At 37.1% G+C, this 18,360-nt stretch overlaps 1 protein-coding gene across 1 annotated transcript in view; it reads right to left on the bottom strand.

Annotated features, from left to right (window-relative positions):
• Positions 1-18,360, bottom strand: part of CSMD3 (CUB and Sushi multiple domains 3) — a 602,810-nt gene that overhangs the window by 17,902 nt on the left and 566,548 nt on the right. The window contains exons 63-67 of the mRNA XM_071553967.1: positions 18,058-18,131; positions 6,874-6,985; positions 5,459-5,638; positions 2,171-2,236; positions 7-165 (exon numbers count right to left, since the gene is read on the bottom strand). Of these exons, the coding sequence (XP_071410068.1) occupies positions 7-165; positions 2,171-2,236; positions 5,459-5,638; positions 6,874-6,985; positions 18,058-18,131 (591 nt within the window). The remainder of the gene's footprint in view (positions 1-6; positions 166-2,170; positions 2,237-5,458; positions 5,639-6,873; positions 6,986-18,057; positions 18,132-18,360) is intronic.

The raw sequence follows: 18,360 nt of genomic DNA, 5'->3' as shown, positions 1-18,360 counted from the left end.
CCATACCTGATAGCAGCAATTCCATGTTGCTGTTTGTAAGTGTTGCATTTACTCTTCCTGAAGTTGCATTGAAACTGGTGACTGTCAAAGTCATGGGCTGTTTCTTGCTTTTATAATTGTAAGATCCTTTCCATATATAATTTTGGGCAAATACATCATCAGGAACTATATAGACATAAAGGTGTTTCAATACATATTGCAATATTTAGTACTTACAAAGTCAAATATCCAACAGAATGTATGATAAATATTAGCATTTTCTTTCCTTTACTCTGTTTTTAATGCTAGTAGGCATAATTTTCATATATAAATCATAGAAACCTGGCATGAAGTTTTATAAAGGAAACGTATTTGAATTGAAGAACACAACCACAACTATACCTTCATTTGCATTTTTCCTCAAATATGGACCTGTCCTAAAATTAAACCAATTACACAAAATCTAACAGCTTTAATCATAAGATCATATTTCTCCCCCTGTAAAATCTTATTTATGCCAGCACAGACAGCTAGGGACATACAGCTAGCAATGAATTTTGCAGAAATTAATATTAATTAGGATATCATAATTTCCATAAGCATATTTAAATGACACTAAAAAGTTATAAGGATTTTCTTTATTACCTAGTCACTTTTTCTAATGAAAAATTCATATAGGAAGTTTTGTCTTGTCTTGAAATGCTTAAAAACATTATGAGCTTCACCAGGAGAAAAAAAAAATCTCTAATTTAAAATTAAAACCAGATCATAATCTGCAGGGCAGGGGAATGAATAAGCTAGGTTTATACTTTTACAATTAATATTTATCATTAGCAACCTGTAAAATGATTAATTTAAGTAATGCTATTCCAGGAACGAAAAAGCCCCACCAAACTAACAAAAAACTACCTATCCAGTAAAAACAGATACATGCAAGCCTTTAAAATCTTCTTATGAGATACTATTAAAAATTAAATTGAAGATGATTTAGGATGGGTTTATTACCCTTTTCAAGTTAATGTATCAAACTTAGCCCTATAAAAATCACTATTTAAAATCAGCACTTTCACATTATTTGGAGTAAGTCACACTGAATTTTCTCTCAGGATATCCCTAAATTCAAGGCTGGAGCTCACCAGAATGACCACAAACACATCACAAAGACAAGTTGTCTTTCCCATGGAGGGTAAAAGAGCTTTCCTAGGTTATTTTATCTCTTTTTGTGTACATATATATGTGTATGTTTTTTGACAAAACATCTAGATACTGGAACTGCAAACTGCAAGGAAAGAAATTGCATGGTGCAAACAGTCTGATGCTGTGAATTTGTGACCTGCTTGAAATTTATTTTCCCCACTTTTAGGAAAACTGATCTTTATATACCTTATTTGCAGTTAATTGTGATTGCACAAAATGAATAATAATTACCTGAATTAAAAACTGATGACTACCATGCAGCAGTACATCATTGACAAACACAATTTTGAAGTAGTGCACAAAATATTTAAAAAAAAAATAAAGTTCCCCAAGCACCCATATGCTAAGGAACTACTTTTAAATATTAGTATTTATTGGCACAAATTCCATAGGTTTATATTCAAAGGCTAATTTTAGTTAAGGAGACTGTTATTTAAAAAAAAAAAAATCTCTTCAGTGGACAGAGAAAGGTTTCTCTAGTCAGGAAATCGAAAGATAATCTTCTTCAGCAAAACTGTTCAAAATGGAGACTTTAGACAGAATTTGAGAGGTTACTTTCTTTCAGCTAAATTTAACTTTTTTGAAGACCAAGTTGAAAGCCAATACTAATTTAGGTAAAGCAATTTAAATTAACAAGAGGTAAAAGACGTGTAAGACTGTGAAAAATCCTGTGAAACATACTTTTAAATTATTTCTTCGTAAATAGTATAGTTTCTGAACAGGTAAATTGCATAAGATCTTACACAGAACACAGGGATCACAGTGAAACCAACAAAACTCTCACAAAACAGAAATTGTATACAGATATATATTATACCGTATATTCTAGACTAACTCAAAAATTGGGGAATAATTTAATTTTTTCTCCGTGTTAATTTAGTGCTTAATCTAGTATTCTTTACTCATCCTAAGACACCCAGTGAAATCTCACTAAACTGAACCTTGTCCTTTCCATAAAAATTGTTTAAAACTACACATATCTTGAAGTACTTACCACTTAGTTTGGGACTTGGTGTTCCCAAAGCTGGTCTGGGATCCTTCACTAATATTTTGGAACCAGCTGTTGGAAAGAATGAATGATAAAGAGAAATCAGTAGCAAAATATTACTCAGAAATGAAGAAAATAATTTACATTATGGAATTTATTTGCTAAAAAGCATATCAGATGTTTCAAATTCAAACATGAATGCAATTTCTGTCAGTATCAAGCCTTAATATGAGAAGAACACTTGTCCACAGATTTCTTCTCTTGTCACATTTCCTCCTAAGTCAGTTACCTGGATGCTGTCAAGTCATTCATAGTAGTCAAACAGTGCCACGTTTCACATCGAAATCCACATTTCAGAATTTACAGTCCTGGACTATGCATCGAATATGTGACATACCTTCTAATATATCACCTAATGCTGGCCATGTCACTTAGATCAGGAGCTGTGAACAATGCTTTGACTGGAAGCAATGTAATACTGAACATTGAAGACACACATAACAAGGTTAACAAGGTTGAATCATGTTTCTCTCCAGAACTTAACTATCTTCAACAGTACTGAATGAGACATCTTGTGTTCAAGACTGAAAAAAACACAGATGCTGGCTTAATATCTTAATATTGAAGGAGAAGGTGTCTTAAAAGAAGAATAACAGAAAAAAAAAAAAGAAACAAAAGAAGCTGTCCACAGTATCTCCAACTGTCCAGGTAAAATGAGAACTGCAGGCTGGAGAACTTAACATCTTCTCTGCTTAGAGTAGGAACTCTCCCACCACTGAAGATGATGACACCATAGGACAGTGCAATTTTCTGTAGATGAAGATATTTTATTTTGCTGAGACATATTTGGATTCACTGGAACATAAAGAAGACACGTAATTCGGTCTCCTAATGTAAAATACTGTCATGGAGCACTAGGCTCAATTCCTTGCTCCAATGGTGATTTCAATATTTTGTATTTTGAGCCTTGGCTTTGAAATCATTCCTTTTCTTTCTGATCCATGCTCTAAACATATATACAAGAAAAGAAACTATCTTCCCCCTGAGTGGAGTAATTTTCTGCATAAAAAAGAAACTTTAGTGAGAAGGACAGAGGATATTTTCTAGAGAATAAATTTTAGCTTTTTCAAAAGGTCTTTTATTGTCATGTATATTAAAACTGTAAAGAAGCAAGGGCAGGGGGTGAAATTCAACCTAAAGTTCTCATGTGCTGTCACTGTTGATTGACTATTCTCTATTTCCTCTCTGTTTTGAAAGAAATTTACTGAACTTCACTGTATATGGTTGACCTGGAGGGCATGGTTCAACAGCATTTGCTTTCTGACTCCATTGAGTTCAGGTGAGAAATATCTGGATCATACTTTCCAAATTGGGCTCTGATAACAAAAGATGATGAGTCAATTAGCCTTGTCAAGTTGAATAAATGTCAAGTTCATAACTGAAATTTTAAATACAAAATAAAATTTAAATAAAGTCTTACAAATCCATAACTAAAACTAGTTACCTATGAAATGTAAGTTTCTAGGTCAAGATATTTCAAGATTTGAATTTTGTATTTAAAGGATCAAATTCTAGTTTAATTCTCCTAAGCATCCTTTTAGAGCTCTCAGCTCCAGATGTTTTATTCCTTTTCATCCATTTCCAAGGTATTTTTATGAAGTTCAGAATAAGAGGTGCACAACCTGAGCCAGTCCTCTGTTCCATAGGACAGAGATTTCACCTCTTTGTATCAGCAAAACAGAGAATACTTAAGAGATATATTACTTTATCTAATTAAAGTTAACACTTAGCAAAATGTTACTCATTCTTAGCTTCAACCAGTGCTAAAAAGCAAGAAGATCTCTGATCCTAAAAATTTTTAATTTCTGTAACATTGTTTCAGGACATTAAGAAACAAAGTTATATGACAATGTAGATACACTCATAGAAACTGCTTAATTCTTTAAAAAGTTTCTGTACTATCAGGTACTACAAGTAATGCTACTTCTTTCAGTATCATCGGTAGAAAATTCTTGGATCAAAATACAACCCCTGAGCCACATTAATTCTGCCATAACACTTTCCAAGTACTGAACAAGTCATAAGCTTCCTGGCTGCTAGCTTTCTAATACTTTCCCAAAGCTCTGCTCTATTTTCCCTCAGCACTTGCCTGGCATGTAATGCCAGGACACCTGTTTTTTAGTAATACAAAATATTCATTTCCTATTTCCCTTCCAAGTAGTAGTGTTTTTCTACAGAGCCTTTGAATGCCTCTATAAGATCCCTGAGGATAACCACATTTGAAACATTAGGTAACAGTAATGTGAAAAGGCCCTTAATTATTCAGGAATAGAATTCCAAACAGGTCCTGTACTTGAGGATGTTCCTTATCTCACATGAAAACCACCTTTCTCACCATGTCCTGGCTATGATGTTTTCCATGTCCTGCCATGACAAAGTAGGTAGCAAAAATTAGAAACACAAGAAAGGTTGGAACATCAAGGACAAAGTAGATACCTTTTTTTTATTCAAATAGTATACAGTTCCTTACATAAAAAAAATAAAATAATACTCAACACTATGGATTAAATTCACACAGTGATTCAGATATCTTCTTACACTTTAGGAATCCTTCTCATATATTGGCACAGAAACACAGAAGCATTTAGATTGGAAAAGACCTCTAAGATCATCAAGTCCAATAATTAACCTAACACTACCAAATTCTTAACCTACATCATGTCCCTAAATGCCACGTCTACATATCTTTTGGAGTTACCAGAGATGGTAACTCCACCACTTCCCTGGGCATTCTAAACCTCCCCTGGCATGACTTTAGGCCATTTTCTCTCATCTAATCTCTTGTTACTTTGGAAAAGAGACCAACATCCACCTTGCTACAATCTCTTTTCAGGTAGTTGTAGAGAGCAGAAAGGTCTTCTCTGAACCTCCTTTTCTCCAGGCTAAACACCTCAGCTCCCTCATCTGCTCCTCCTAATACTTGTGCTCCAGACCCTTCACCAGCTTTGTTGCTCTTCTCTGGACATAGTCCAGCATCTCAGTCTCTTTCTTGTAGTGAGGTGCCCAAAGATGCACACACTGTTCAAGGTGTGGTCTCACTAGTGCCAAGCAGCGAGTGACCACTAAGCAGGTCACTTATCACAGAAGGAGATTTGGTGAGTCAAGAGGGGCCTACCTTTCACAAAAAAAATGCTGACTCTGGGCCATATCAACTTGTTGGCCTGCATATGCCAACTGCAAGTAAAGAGAATCACTGAAATAAGATAGATGCAGTGGGGAAACAGAAGAGCTCACCTTCACAAACTGGAACTTTCCCAGTCCATGTGCCATCAGATCTACAGGCTCTGTGCTCTGATCCTCCTGCCAGGAAAAAGCCTGGCTGACAAGTGTAAATCAGTGTATAACCCAGTGAGGGAAGATCCATTCCTGCAACATTAGCATGACTTGGTGTTTCTGGTTGTTTACAGCTGTGAGCTATAAAGAAAAGATAAAATATCCTTCAGACAAAATTGAAAAAATATTTCTGAAAAAATAATCCCTGCCCATTCTGACAGTTAATTAACAAAGTAAAATCTATAAAAATTACTTAATATATTTAATTCACATTAAAATATATTAATTATTTAAGTTATTACATAGTTTATAAAGTATCATCCTGAGCCTGTAATACACTATTAAACATGGAAGTCTCAATTGCAGGAGACCAAGAACTGGCTTAAATGCACTTGCATGAACAAAATAAATGGTCTTATGAGAACAGAAAAAGCATACATCATACCAGACTTAAAAGCAATCATGGCTTGTGACTTACATCACTTATGATATCTATATAGCATTGAATAAGAGTAAATAAATGGTTCAGTTGAAAAACACTATCAAAGGTAAAGGACAAATTGAAGGTGAGTTATAAATATCAGGTGGAAAAATTAATTACTATTTCTAACCTCATGTAAAATGCCTTATATATTTAACGACCCCAGAATCTGGGAGTTATGTGTTATTGCTTGCAGAATACCCCCAAGAGCAGAGTTCACCTTTCAACACACTGAGATACTGATTTGCTGTTTGCTTAAGATTAGCACTAGCACCAACTGAAGTAATACTAACACTGTTTTCTTCTGTAGATATGTTCTCCATTCACTGAAGTAATTCTGTAAGGTCAGATCCTATAAGGTAAGACTATGTCCAAAAAAACACACCTGACTAGCTGAAATAGAAAGATTACTATTATGTTATGTCTTCAGTAAATTATCACCACTTACCAAAGTGTAAAATGAAGTGCTACTTTATACTCAAGTAAGAAGATTCAAAGATTTCCAATTGCAAATTAATTTTTACCACTCTTAAAATACCATGACTCCTCAGCCAGGAAACAGTCCAAACTCTTTCTTAGAACTGATTTTAATAATATGCTTTCCTACATATTTTAGAATAGAGCCCTCCAACAGGTCCTATTCCCACCACCTCCTCTCAATGTTGAAAGGGTTGCACCCTCTCAGACAGAAACTGACTACAAATGAAGACCTATTTTCTGATTTTTTGAAAAAATAAATTCTATAGTCTATTGTAGAAAAAAAAATCACTCACAAAATTATATTTCTGGCTGCTGTAAGCTAGTAATGTGAATTTCTACTAACTTTCAGTTAATATAAGCATCTAGATTAAATACATTAAAAAATTGATAGAGAAAAAATCTATCATTTACTTACGTATACATTCTGGCTGGATTCCACTCCATGTAAGATCAGGAAGGCATGTTCGTGTTGTTGAACCATGGAGGAGGTGTCCTTTTTTACAGTGAAATTGAACAACATTTCCCACCTGTTCAAAAGTAGAAAATACAATAATACTGTTAGGAGGAACTATCACTTGAGATTTTTTTTTTCCAAATACAGACTTGATAAGTTGTGATTCTCTTTCTGTAGAAAGTAAATTAATTTCACAGAGCATTTTTATATGAAATAAAGAAAATGCTTCATTCTCAGTAAAATTACTTTCTCTGCATGGAGAAATTACTTTCTCCTCCATGGAAGAAAATCAAAACCTCATCTTCTGTGGTGTCTGTTGCTTTGGGCCTGGAACAGCTGAGGCATTGTGAGTTTGGAAATAAATCTTAAAGTGGTTTCCTAACTCTGGACCAAGAAGGAGCCAGTTAGGCAAAACTGCATCAAACCAGGGAAGTCACAGAGCTGGAATGGCTATTATTTCTTTTGCAGAACTCAACCCCCACTTTGTGGAATGCTGGATATACTCACAAGTCATAATTAGAAATATTTGATTAGAACAGATAGGCCTGGTCAACAACATTGTCTTCTGGTTCAGAAACTATAATGTTCCTATAATATTTTAATTTGGTTTTGATGACAGATAAAAAATAACCACTCTTTATACCACACAGATAATAGAAACTGCAATACAAGTACACTACAATTTACAATAGCAATTCATCTGAGATTAGTTTTTAATTATTATTCTTATTATGGGTATGTGTTTTATAAAAAAAGAAAAAAATTCTTACAGTTTCTGAACAAATCTAAAATTGAATAACCTGTTCAGCATGGCCAGTCATGGTGAAATTGATGAAAATGCAAATAATACTTAGTTTCTATCAAAAGCAAAGAAATTAGATTACAAGGATATCATTCAGAGAGTAGTTTGTTACACACTGTGAGTGATTAACTCAAATATTAAGGTGCATAGATTATATCAACTGTTCTGCAGTGACCTGTATTAATGTATTTACCAACTCATGTTTAAACAAGAACTTGAAAACCTTTAAACTGTCTGGGAGAGCACATTTATAGTTCTGGTTTGGATTTGATTTTTTTCATTATTTTGTTTAAATGCATAACACTTGATTCAGACTGATGCTCAAAGGTAAAATGTGGATTCTTTCATGATAATTTGGTACTAGGAAATGGCATTTCACTGATACAAGTATTAATTTGAAACTTTATAGCACTATTCCATTTCAGCTCAAGCTGCTCATCAGAATGAAATTTAATAATAACCCATGGACTACAGATAGTAGCTCATCAACGGAGGACGTGATTTAAAAATCATTTCTCCTTTTTTGCTCTTTTCTGTGCTCACTGGACTATGTAATTACTTTTAAAAGATTTTGAAGAAAATACAGTAAATAACTTGCATGATTAAGCACAAAGTAGTAAAATACTACAAGTTTTAGAAGTTGCACCAAATATATATAGAACTATTTTTTTTTTAAGTGAAGAGCTTAGTTAAAACAACCACCACGAATATATTATATACAAAAGGTACTCGCCTTATGAAAGATGTGTTCATGTGTCTACATCAGTGGACAAGGGAAGGTACAGATGTCATTTATCTGGACTTCCATAAAGCCTTTTACATAATCCCCAACAACATCCTTCTCTATAAATTGGAGAGGTGGATTTGGTGAGTGGACTGTTAGATGGGTAAGAGAGTGGTTGGGCAGTCTCATCCAGAGGGTAGTGGTCAATGACAAAAAGTCCTGATGGACATCAGTGACAAGAGGTGTCCCTCAGAGGTTCATATTGAGACCAATGTTATTTAATATCCTAATAATGACACTGATGAAGGGACTGAGGGCACCCTCTGCAAATCTGCAGATGACAAAAAGCTGAAGGGTTTGGTTGACACTCCTGAAGGATGGGATGCCATCCAGAGGGACCTGGACAAGCTCAAGAAGTGGGCCCAAAGGAATTTCATGAGGTTTAATAAGACCAAGTGCAAGGTGCTCTACCTGGGTCAGGGCAAACACTGTATCACTACAGGCTGGGGATGAACAGATTGAGAGCAGTCCTGATGAGAATTTGGGGGTGCTGGTGGATGCAAGGCTGGACATGAGCTTGCAGTGAGCACCTCCAGCTGAAAAGGCCAATAGCATTCTGGGCTGCACCAAAAGCAGTGAGGCCAGCAGGGAGAGGGAGGGGATTCTTCCCCTCTACTCTGCTCTGGTGAGGCCCCACCTGGAGTGCTGCATCCACTTCTGGAGTCCTTAGCACTGAAAGACATGGACCTGTTGGAGACAGTCCAGAGGAAAACCACCAAGATGATTAGAGGGATGGAGCACCTCGCATACAAGGAAAGATTGAAAGAATTGGGTTTTTTTCAGCCTGGAAAAAAAGCAAGCTTCAGAGTGACCTAATTGCAGCCTTCCAGTACCTGAAGGGAGCCTACAAGAAGGCTGGAGAAGGAATTTTTACAAGAACATGCAGTGACAGGACAAGGGGGATTGGCTTCAAACTGAAAGAGCTAGCTGAAAGACTAGCTTTAGATTAGCTATTAGCAGGAACTTTGTTCTGAGGGTTGTGAGGTTCTGGAGAGGTTGCCTAGAGAAGTTGTTGATGCCCTATCCCTGAAAGTGTTCAAGGTAAGGCTTGAGGGGACCCTGAGCAACCTGGTTTAGTGGAAGATATTCCTGCCCATGGCAGGCAGGCTGAAACTAGATATCTTTAAGGTCCCTTCCAACCTAAATCATTCTATGACTCCATGATTCTATGATTTTATTGTGTGAGTTCATTAGTCTACGATTTTACAATAAACACAACCTTTATATGAATAATCCCAAAGTAGCATCAAAAATGCAAGTTATAGAATCATAGAATCGATTGGGTTGGAAAAGACCTCCAAGATCATCGAGTGCAACCCTTGGTCCAACTCCAGTCCATTTACTAGATTATGGCACTCAGCGCCACGTCCAATCTGTGTTTAAAAATCTCTAGAGATGGTGAATCCACCGCCTCTCTGGGCAGCCCATTCCAATGCCTGATTACTCTCTCTGGAAAGAATTTTTTTCTGTTATCCAACTTAAATTTCCCCTGGCAGAGCTTAAGCCCGTGCCCCCTTGTCCTATTGCTGAGTGCCTGGGAGAAGAGACCAGCCCCCACCTAGCTATAACTTCCCTTCAGGTAGTTCTAGACAGTGATGAGGTCACCTCTAAGCCTCCTCTTCTCCAGGCTAAACAACCCCAGCTCCCTCAGCCTCTCCCTATAGGCCTTGTGCTCCAGTCCCTTCACCAGCCTTGTTGCTATTCTCTGGACTCACTCCAGCACCTCAATATCCTTTCTGAACTGAGGGGCCCGGAACTGAACACAGTACTCAAGGTGTGACCTCACCAACGCAGAGTACAGGGGAAGGATCACTTCCCTGGTCCTGCTGGCCGCGCTATTTTTGATACAGGACAGGATCCCATTGGCCTTCTTGGCCACCTGGGCACACTGTTGGCTCATGTTGAGCTTCCTGTCAATTAGTACTCCAAGGTCCCTTTCTGCCTGGCTGCTCTCCAGCCACTCTGTGCCCAGCCTGTAGCACTGCAGGGGATTGTTGTGGCCAAAGTGCAGGACCCGGCACTTGGCCTTACTGAACTTCATCCCATTGGAATCAGCCCATCTCTCAAGTCTATCCAGATCCCTCTGCAGAGCCCTCCTGCCTTCCAGCAGGTCGACACTCCCTCCCAGCTTGGTGTCATCAGCAAATTTGCTGATGATGGACTCAATCCCCTCATCTAAATCATCAATAAAGATGTTAAACAGGACTGGACCCAACACAGACCCCTGGGGAACACCACTGGTGACTGGCCGCCAGCTGGATGCAGCTCCATTCACCAGCACTCTCTGTGCCTGACCCTCCAGCCAGCTCTTAATCCAGGAGAGGGTACACTTGTCCAGGCCATGGGCTACCAGCTTTTCCAGGAGTATATTATGGGAGACAGTGTCAAAGGCCTTGTTGAAGTCCAGATAGACCACATCCACAGCCTTCCCCTCATCCACCAGGTAGGTCACCTGATCGTAAAAAGAGATCAGGTTGGTCAGACAGGACCTGCCCCTCCTAAACCCATGCTGGCTGGGTCTAATCCCTTGTCCACCCTGAAGGTGCTGTGTGATTGCACTCAGGATGAACTGCTCCATAACCCTGCCAGGCACGGAGGTCAGGCTGACAGGTCTGTAGTTGCCAGGGTCCTGCTTGCAGCCCTTTTTGTGGATTGGCGTGACATTGGCCAACCTCCAATCATCTGGGACCTCCCCAGAGAGCCAGGACTGTTGGAAGATGATGGAGAGCGGTTTGGCAAGCTCTTCTGCCAGCTCCCTCATCACCCTGGGATGGATCCCGTCTGGTCCCATAGACTTGTTAGGATCCAACTGGCTCAGTAAGTCAGTAACTATTTCCTCCTGGAATATGGGAGGGCTATTCAGCTCCCTCTCCCTGTCTACCAGCTCCAGAGGCCAGTTGTCTTGAGGGCCACCTGTCTTACTGGTGAAAACTGAGGCAAAGTAGGTGTTAAGTACCTCAGCCTTCTCCTCATCTTTGTTAAATATATTTCCCTCCAAGTCCAACAGAGAATGGAGGTTTTCCTTGCCCCTCCTTTTGTTATTAATGTATTTATAAAAGGACTTTTTGTTATCCCTAACTGAAATAGCCAAATTTACTTCAAATTCCACTTTTCTTTCCCTAATTTTTTTCCTGCATGACCTAGCTCTATCTGTAAATTCTTCGTAAGTAGCCAGCCCTTTTTTCCATAGTCTGTAAACTTTCTTTTTATCCCTGATTTCTTGCAGAATCTCCCTATTTAACCAAGCTGGCTGTCTTCCCCTCCGGCTGGCCTTTTGGCACACTGGGACAGCCTGTTGCTGTGCACTCAAAATTTCCTTCTTAAATCATGTCCATCCCTCCTGGACCCCCTTGCCTTTAAGGGTTGTTTCCCAGGGTATGCTCTGAATCAGTGTTTTGAATAGGCCAAAATCTGCTCCCTGGAAGTCCAAAGTAGAGGTTTTAATGGTGGCTCTCCTTACATCCCTGAGGATTGAAAATTCTATTATTTCATGGTCACTATGCCCCAGGCAGCCTCCAACCACTACATCATCTACCAGCCCCTCTCTGTTTGTAAACAGTAGGTCTAGCAGGGCCTTCCCCCTGGTAGGCTTATTTACCAGTTGATGAAGGAAATTGTCCTCTATACACTCCAGAACCTCCTTGACTGCCTCTTCTCTGCAGTATGAAGCTCCCAGCAGATATCTGGCAGGTTAAAGTCACCCACAAGAACAAGGGCTGGAGATTTTGAAACATCCGCCAGCTGCTTGTAGAATAATTCCTCTCCTTCATCATCCTGGTTGGGCGGTCTGTAACAGACTCCCACAAGGGTATCAGCCTTGTTGGCCTTGCCCCTGATTCTGGCCCACAGGCACTCAACCTTGTCACTGCTGACCTCAAGTTCAACAGAGTCAAGAGACTCTGTAACATATAAAGCCACCCCTCCACCTCTCCTTCTCTGCCTGTCCTTTATATGAATAAGCCCAAAGTAGTATCAAAAATGCAAGTTGCCCCAGGGATGGAGATGTTTTAGAGGTACTGCCATGCTTTATAATATAATAAATAAATTAGGAAAATATTTAAATCAATATGTAAAAATTAATATATTAACTGTATAGTATATGTATAATCATTAAACAAAGAAAATAATTTTAAAAATACTTCATTGTCTATTTTGCACTATTCTTGCGTCACAGACACCAGGTGGTGCTACAATACAGGATTCTATGCTTTTAAAGAATTCCATTGTGAGATGTTTTAATTTTTTGTTCTACAGCTTGTAAAGAAACATTAGAACTGTTGTACATGCAACAGTGCTTGCATCCAATCCTCAAAAATAAAAAATTCCTTGTGTAATGCTTGATCCCATCTGTTCCACAGCTGCTTTTTCTATAGTGACAATTATGATTTGCATATCCCCAAAATCAACATCACTCACTCTTTTTTGTTTACTTACTAAACCACAAAGACTATATATTTGTCATTCTTGAACAGGAAAAATAGCACTCTGAGAAGAAAATTCATAAATATCAACCTGCATCCAGTAATGTATAAGTATTTAGATATTTTTTCCCCAAATAATATTATTTTGTATAATAGTTAGCAAAGTAATAGAAAGCTATTATCCTTATTATTTATTATATTTTTATAGGAAAAGAAGGTATTTTTAACAGTCATGAGTTATTCTACAAACATTTTTTTCTTAGATTTCAGTTTACCAAAAACCAAGATACTCTGTTATAACAAACTTCTTCAACCCCATCAATTCATGTCAAAGGATTGAGAAACTAAAGGAATATCAGTTATTTCTATTCGCTAACTTTTGACATCATATTTTAAATGAATGAAAATACATCTAATGAAGTCTTTGTTATATCTACAGTTTGGTAATATATAATTGCCATTATTAGTAAGAGGGTTTTTAGTTTGCAAGATCTCTGAGCAGAGGCTTGCCAGACTTTTTTGTCTGGAAGTGCCTTGAGCTGCCTGGAGTTTTTATTTCTTTTTTTTTTTTTTTGTGAATGTGTGTGAGTTTGTTTGGGGGTTTTGTTGTTGTTTTTGTTTGTTTTAAACTTGATTTAGCTGTGAAATCCAGTTTTACTGTGATCAGGTGGCTTTGAGTAATTTTTTTTTTTTTTTGATCTTTGTATGGTAAAAGCACAGGTTTATATCCATAGCAGTAAAAAAAGAATCTACTATGTGCAGAATGAACAACTTCCTGCTACTGTGATGTGGTACAGAGCAATACAGGCCTGGTGCTGGAATGATAGCAAAGCCCTTGAGAAATGGAGAAAAAAGGATGCTGTGAAGAAGACTGCAGATGTGACTATGATAAGAGATGCAACACAGCCTTGGCACTGGAGACCTCATTGCTCTGAACAATTCACCCATGATTACTTAAAGACATGCAGGCCTGGACAGAATCAGGTTTCAGGAGTTATCTACGTATCTAACCTAGGTGAAGCGTACTTTATAGTGTGGATTGCAATATAGTTTGGGGCTGTAGTGTAAGTGGTGTAAAAATAAAGGGAAAATCACATTCTTGCCAGGGAAGCACTTCAGACTGTGACACTAACATCCCTTACTGACACCAGAGACCTCAGGATCATGAGAAGCAGAAGGAACCAGGAAAATTACATGGTGTCTGATAAGGCCTAAATTACATTTTAATTGATGCAGTGTTGGTGCCAACTCCGCTAATGGAGACAGCTATACTGTGGTAGTAGAGCACTTCTTTTGGAATTTTATCCTACAAGTCAATCAACACTGAAGCTTTTATAAGCATTACATTAACAGAAGGAGATTATTTACAAGGTTGCTCAACATCTGCAGAACAATTTTCATATGGTATTTCATAAAATAGAACTCAAGAGTTAGCACAGGGCTACGACTACTGTAAAGTGTCTGTTTTCCTTTCTAAATGCAGACAGCCCTTTCACTCAATTTAGGCCTTAATGTAGGGGAAACCAGCTGAATTTCTAAAAACATATGTTGAAAAAGTATGAGAAGAAATAAATCTTACATATTTGACTGACTGGTCTAAGCAGTGCTAAACTGCTTCTTCAATTCAGTAGTATCTTGTGTTACAATAGGTTATGGTGAAAGTGCTATAAGCAATTTTCTATGTTACTAGCAATATAGCTGAACAAATATTTCAAAACCAACAGTTCCTTTCCAAGGAGCAATTTATTTTTCAGATTACAGGTGAAGTCAGTATTCACTAAGTTTAAAGGTATTTCATCTCCATTGTAACACACTGCTAAGGTAGATCTGTCAAATAAAAAATGCTCAGATGAAAGGTAAACATCCTAGAAGTATATATTCATACCAATTAAAGCAGGTGGTGCTCCTAATTTACATGCCATGCCCCATATCCAAGTAGCATTAAGCTGGTATTTTGTTGTTATTTGAACAAACAAGAACCTGATCTGCCTGAAAAATTCAATGCTGAATTATAAAATCCATACAAAATTCTGTTTCCTCTATTTCTACAGGCCCTTATTTAATAGTTGAAACACCATTCAAATGTGAGGTGGTGATATTTGTGCTTCTATAAGTGTAGGTTCCAGGAAGTCAGTCAAGCCTGGAATTATGTTGTGTTTGCCTGAACTTTCAATGCAATCAATGAGATAAGAAAAGAGATAATGAAGAGTAGGGGAAAAAAACGAAAAAAACCAAGAGTGCTACGGAAGTTCATAACTTGACATCACTACTGTGGAAAGCAAGTGTCAATCAGTGATTTTGTCAGATAAAAGAAGAGGTACTGCTATTTGTTGAAAAGCACTTAAAACAGGACTCCACACATGAAGCCATGAATTCTACTGTTAGATGACAGCTCGATTAAATTTTTTTCTTATGAGACAGAGAAATATATTTAAACCTTGACAATTAAATCAGTTAATTGACCCTATCAATATTATGTTAAATATGAAATATTTAAGAGAATTCCAACAAATAAAAAAGAGAAAAAAACCAAACCAAAACAACAACAACAAAACCCCAAACCACAAAAACCCCTTACTCTGTGTTGGGTAGAAAAATATCATATATATTTAGCAACAACAACTCCTTGTTATGCGTTTGCCAATTGCAAAACATTTTGTTTATTTTGCATAAGCTGCTTTGGTTGATTGTTTTGAATGGTAGATAATCAGATATATCAGACAAATGAAAATCAAAGTCATCTTATCTTCAGTATTTTGGAATAATTTAGAATTATTCTTTAACTTTCTGCTATGGATAAAAGCAAAAGTCATTATTATCCTGTTAATGCAGGAAGTTAATTATAGCATAATATAAATTCATTTATAATATTTTTGTTTAAATGAATCATAACATAATAGAATATACAATAATGCAATATTTCTTTTCAGAATCTACAAAATCTTGTCTAGTACCAATAATTTTCACTGATGTTTCCACTAATAAAAAGTTAAGCTCAGTTGTTTCTATATGAATTATACTTCTACCCTGTTCTGTATTAAATGAGCAATCATATTTAGAATGACCAAAAATTGCACACTTAGGTCCTACATAAAATGAAATTCACTATATGAGTGTGAAGAAAAGTTGCTGACCAGGTAAGGAGACTATAGCTCATACAGCTTAAATATGCTAGGCACTAACCATACAACTACTTACAATATTTTTTTCTAAATTTACCAGGTTGTAAATTCTGTCTGGAGCTACACTTCTTTTAGACATGATTTGTGAATTGACATTTTGCCTGATATTTTGACAATTTCATGCTAGCTATGAGTGATGTTATTACTCACAACTACAGCTACACCACAAATGAGAAAGGCTGCATTAGGTTCTTCAATGAGAGAAAGCTCATTAATATGCAAGAGAAACTGTGAAAATAAAAGCATAGAAAATGGTCATTACAATGATTTATTTATTAGATAGTTGGATAAAGAGTTGCCCTGTATCATAGTACTTTTGTAACCAAAGGAAGTTAACCTTAGACTATCCCTGCATATTCTATCTTGGCGTGAAACAGCACTTCAGTGAGTCCCTAGAGAAAACTGAGACAATTTTATTTTCACTTACATAAGATTGTGATCTAGTACAATCTGAAAACCCAACTACTGGTACAACAATCACTAAGCAGGAGTAGTACTGCATAATGGCCACCAAAAGGATAAACTAAAGAAATTTTTAGCCATGAAACTTTTAAAAGTCTTTATCTACAATCTTTGCCTTTAGGAACTAATTACATTTTGTAAATTTGTTAAAATTTCTCTCAACCTTTATTGTGTTTCTGGCAATCTCTACTTTTTATTCTTCTGCTACTAGACAGGCACTTCATATAACTGTGGAGCTGCTAGTGTACTCTTCTGTCCAGTCCTCTTCCTATGTCTGGACTTTCCACCCTGACACTAAACATAGATTTAGCAGGATAGATTAGGCCCTCTCTTTGTTTGCAAGACTACTAGCAAATTATAGAGTGCATTTTTGCATCTGTAAACCATTCACTCATGAAAACATCTCATGAAATCACTGTTTTGTTTGAACCAGAAAATCAGAAGCTCAAAATAATTTTCAATTTCACGTTTTTTTTTCTAACAGAAACATGTGCAAAGACCATTTGCCACAACAGCCTTGTAGAAAACGTGGCAAACAGCCTCCTGGGATGCATCAGGCAAAGCACTGACAAAAGGTCCAGGGAAGTGCTTCTTTCCCTCTGCTCAGCCCTGGTGAGACATAAATGAGTGCTGGGTCTAGTGCTGGGCTCACCAGTGCAAGAGACATGGACAATACTATATTGAGTCTAGAGATGGGCTACAAAGGTGAATAAGGGACTAGAGCATCTGGAATACAAGCAGTAGCTGATAGAGCTGGGGTTATCAAGCCTGCAAAAAAATCTGGGGGCAGGGCAGGCAACAGAGACAGACTTTTCTTCAATGGTGCCCAGTGAGAGGACAAGATGAAAAAAGTACAAACCGAAACACAGGCAATGCTCTTTAAAATTAACAAAAAAAGTGTTCTTTTTCACTCTGGGACTGATCAACTCAGAATAGGTTGCCCAGAGACACAGCTGACTCTCCATCTCTGGAAATATTCAGAACCACCTGGACACAGCCCTGATAAACCTGTTCTAGCTGACCCTGCTTTGAGAAATGGGGTTGGATTAGGAGTTCTCCAGAAGTGCCCAACAGCCTCTGTGACTCTATAATTTATTTGTAGTTCCAAATATATCAACAGAATTGCCCTCAGGGAAAAAAATCTTGCTTTTTAGAGTACATCTCGACTAGCAGTTTGGTATGCAGAATACCATTTTTAAGGAGTAAAAGCCTAATAGATAAATTTTAGAGAGCACTTATATATTGGCAGGAGATACCGAAAGCCTTCAAGGCAAAATTAAGCAGAACTTTATCAACAGTTTTTCATGTAGGACATTGCTAATTGAGTCACAAAATCAGTGTAATCCAAAAGCTAGAAATAAGGAAACTCAGCAACACTGCAGCAAACAGGTTTTACATTAGAAGTTCCTGAATGTCTAACCAGAAGCTTTTAGACTTTGAGGTAGTATAAAAATATTTTAATATGGAAGTTAATAAAAAAATTGTATACTCTACCTGATAGCCAAATGTGTTGTTTTGTGACCCATGCCTTGGGACTCCTGGATTTTCACATGCTGTGCGAGTAGGTTCTTAAAACAAATTACAATAAGTTAAGGACAAAACAAATCGCAGTATTTTAATTAAATACATTAATGTATCACAAAATTAACCTTGTTCAACAACATGCAATAAAACAATCACAAAGACAAAAATAAAGCGACTTGTTTCTTAGAGGGTATAGAAAAACACAAGGATAACTCAAAATAATAAAAAACTCATAGATTGACTTATCTGAAAAAGGAATAATGAACATTTAAA

This window comes from Pithys albifrons, chromosome 4 (genome assembly GCF_047495875.1).
Source record: "Pithys albifrons albifrons isolate INPA30051 chromosome 4, PitAlb_v1, whole genome shotgun sequence".
NCBI lineage: Eukaryota > Metazoa > Chordata > Aves > Passeriformes > Thamnophilidae > Pithys > Pithys albifrons.
The sequence above is the reverse complement of the archived record's forward strand: the minus strand, read 5'-3'. Positions and strand labels throughout refer to the sequence as shown.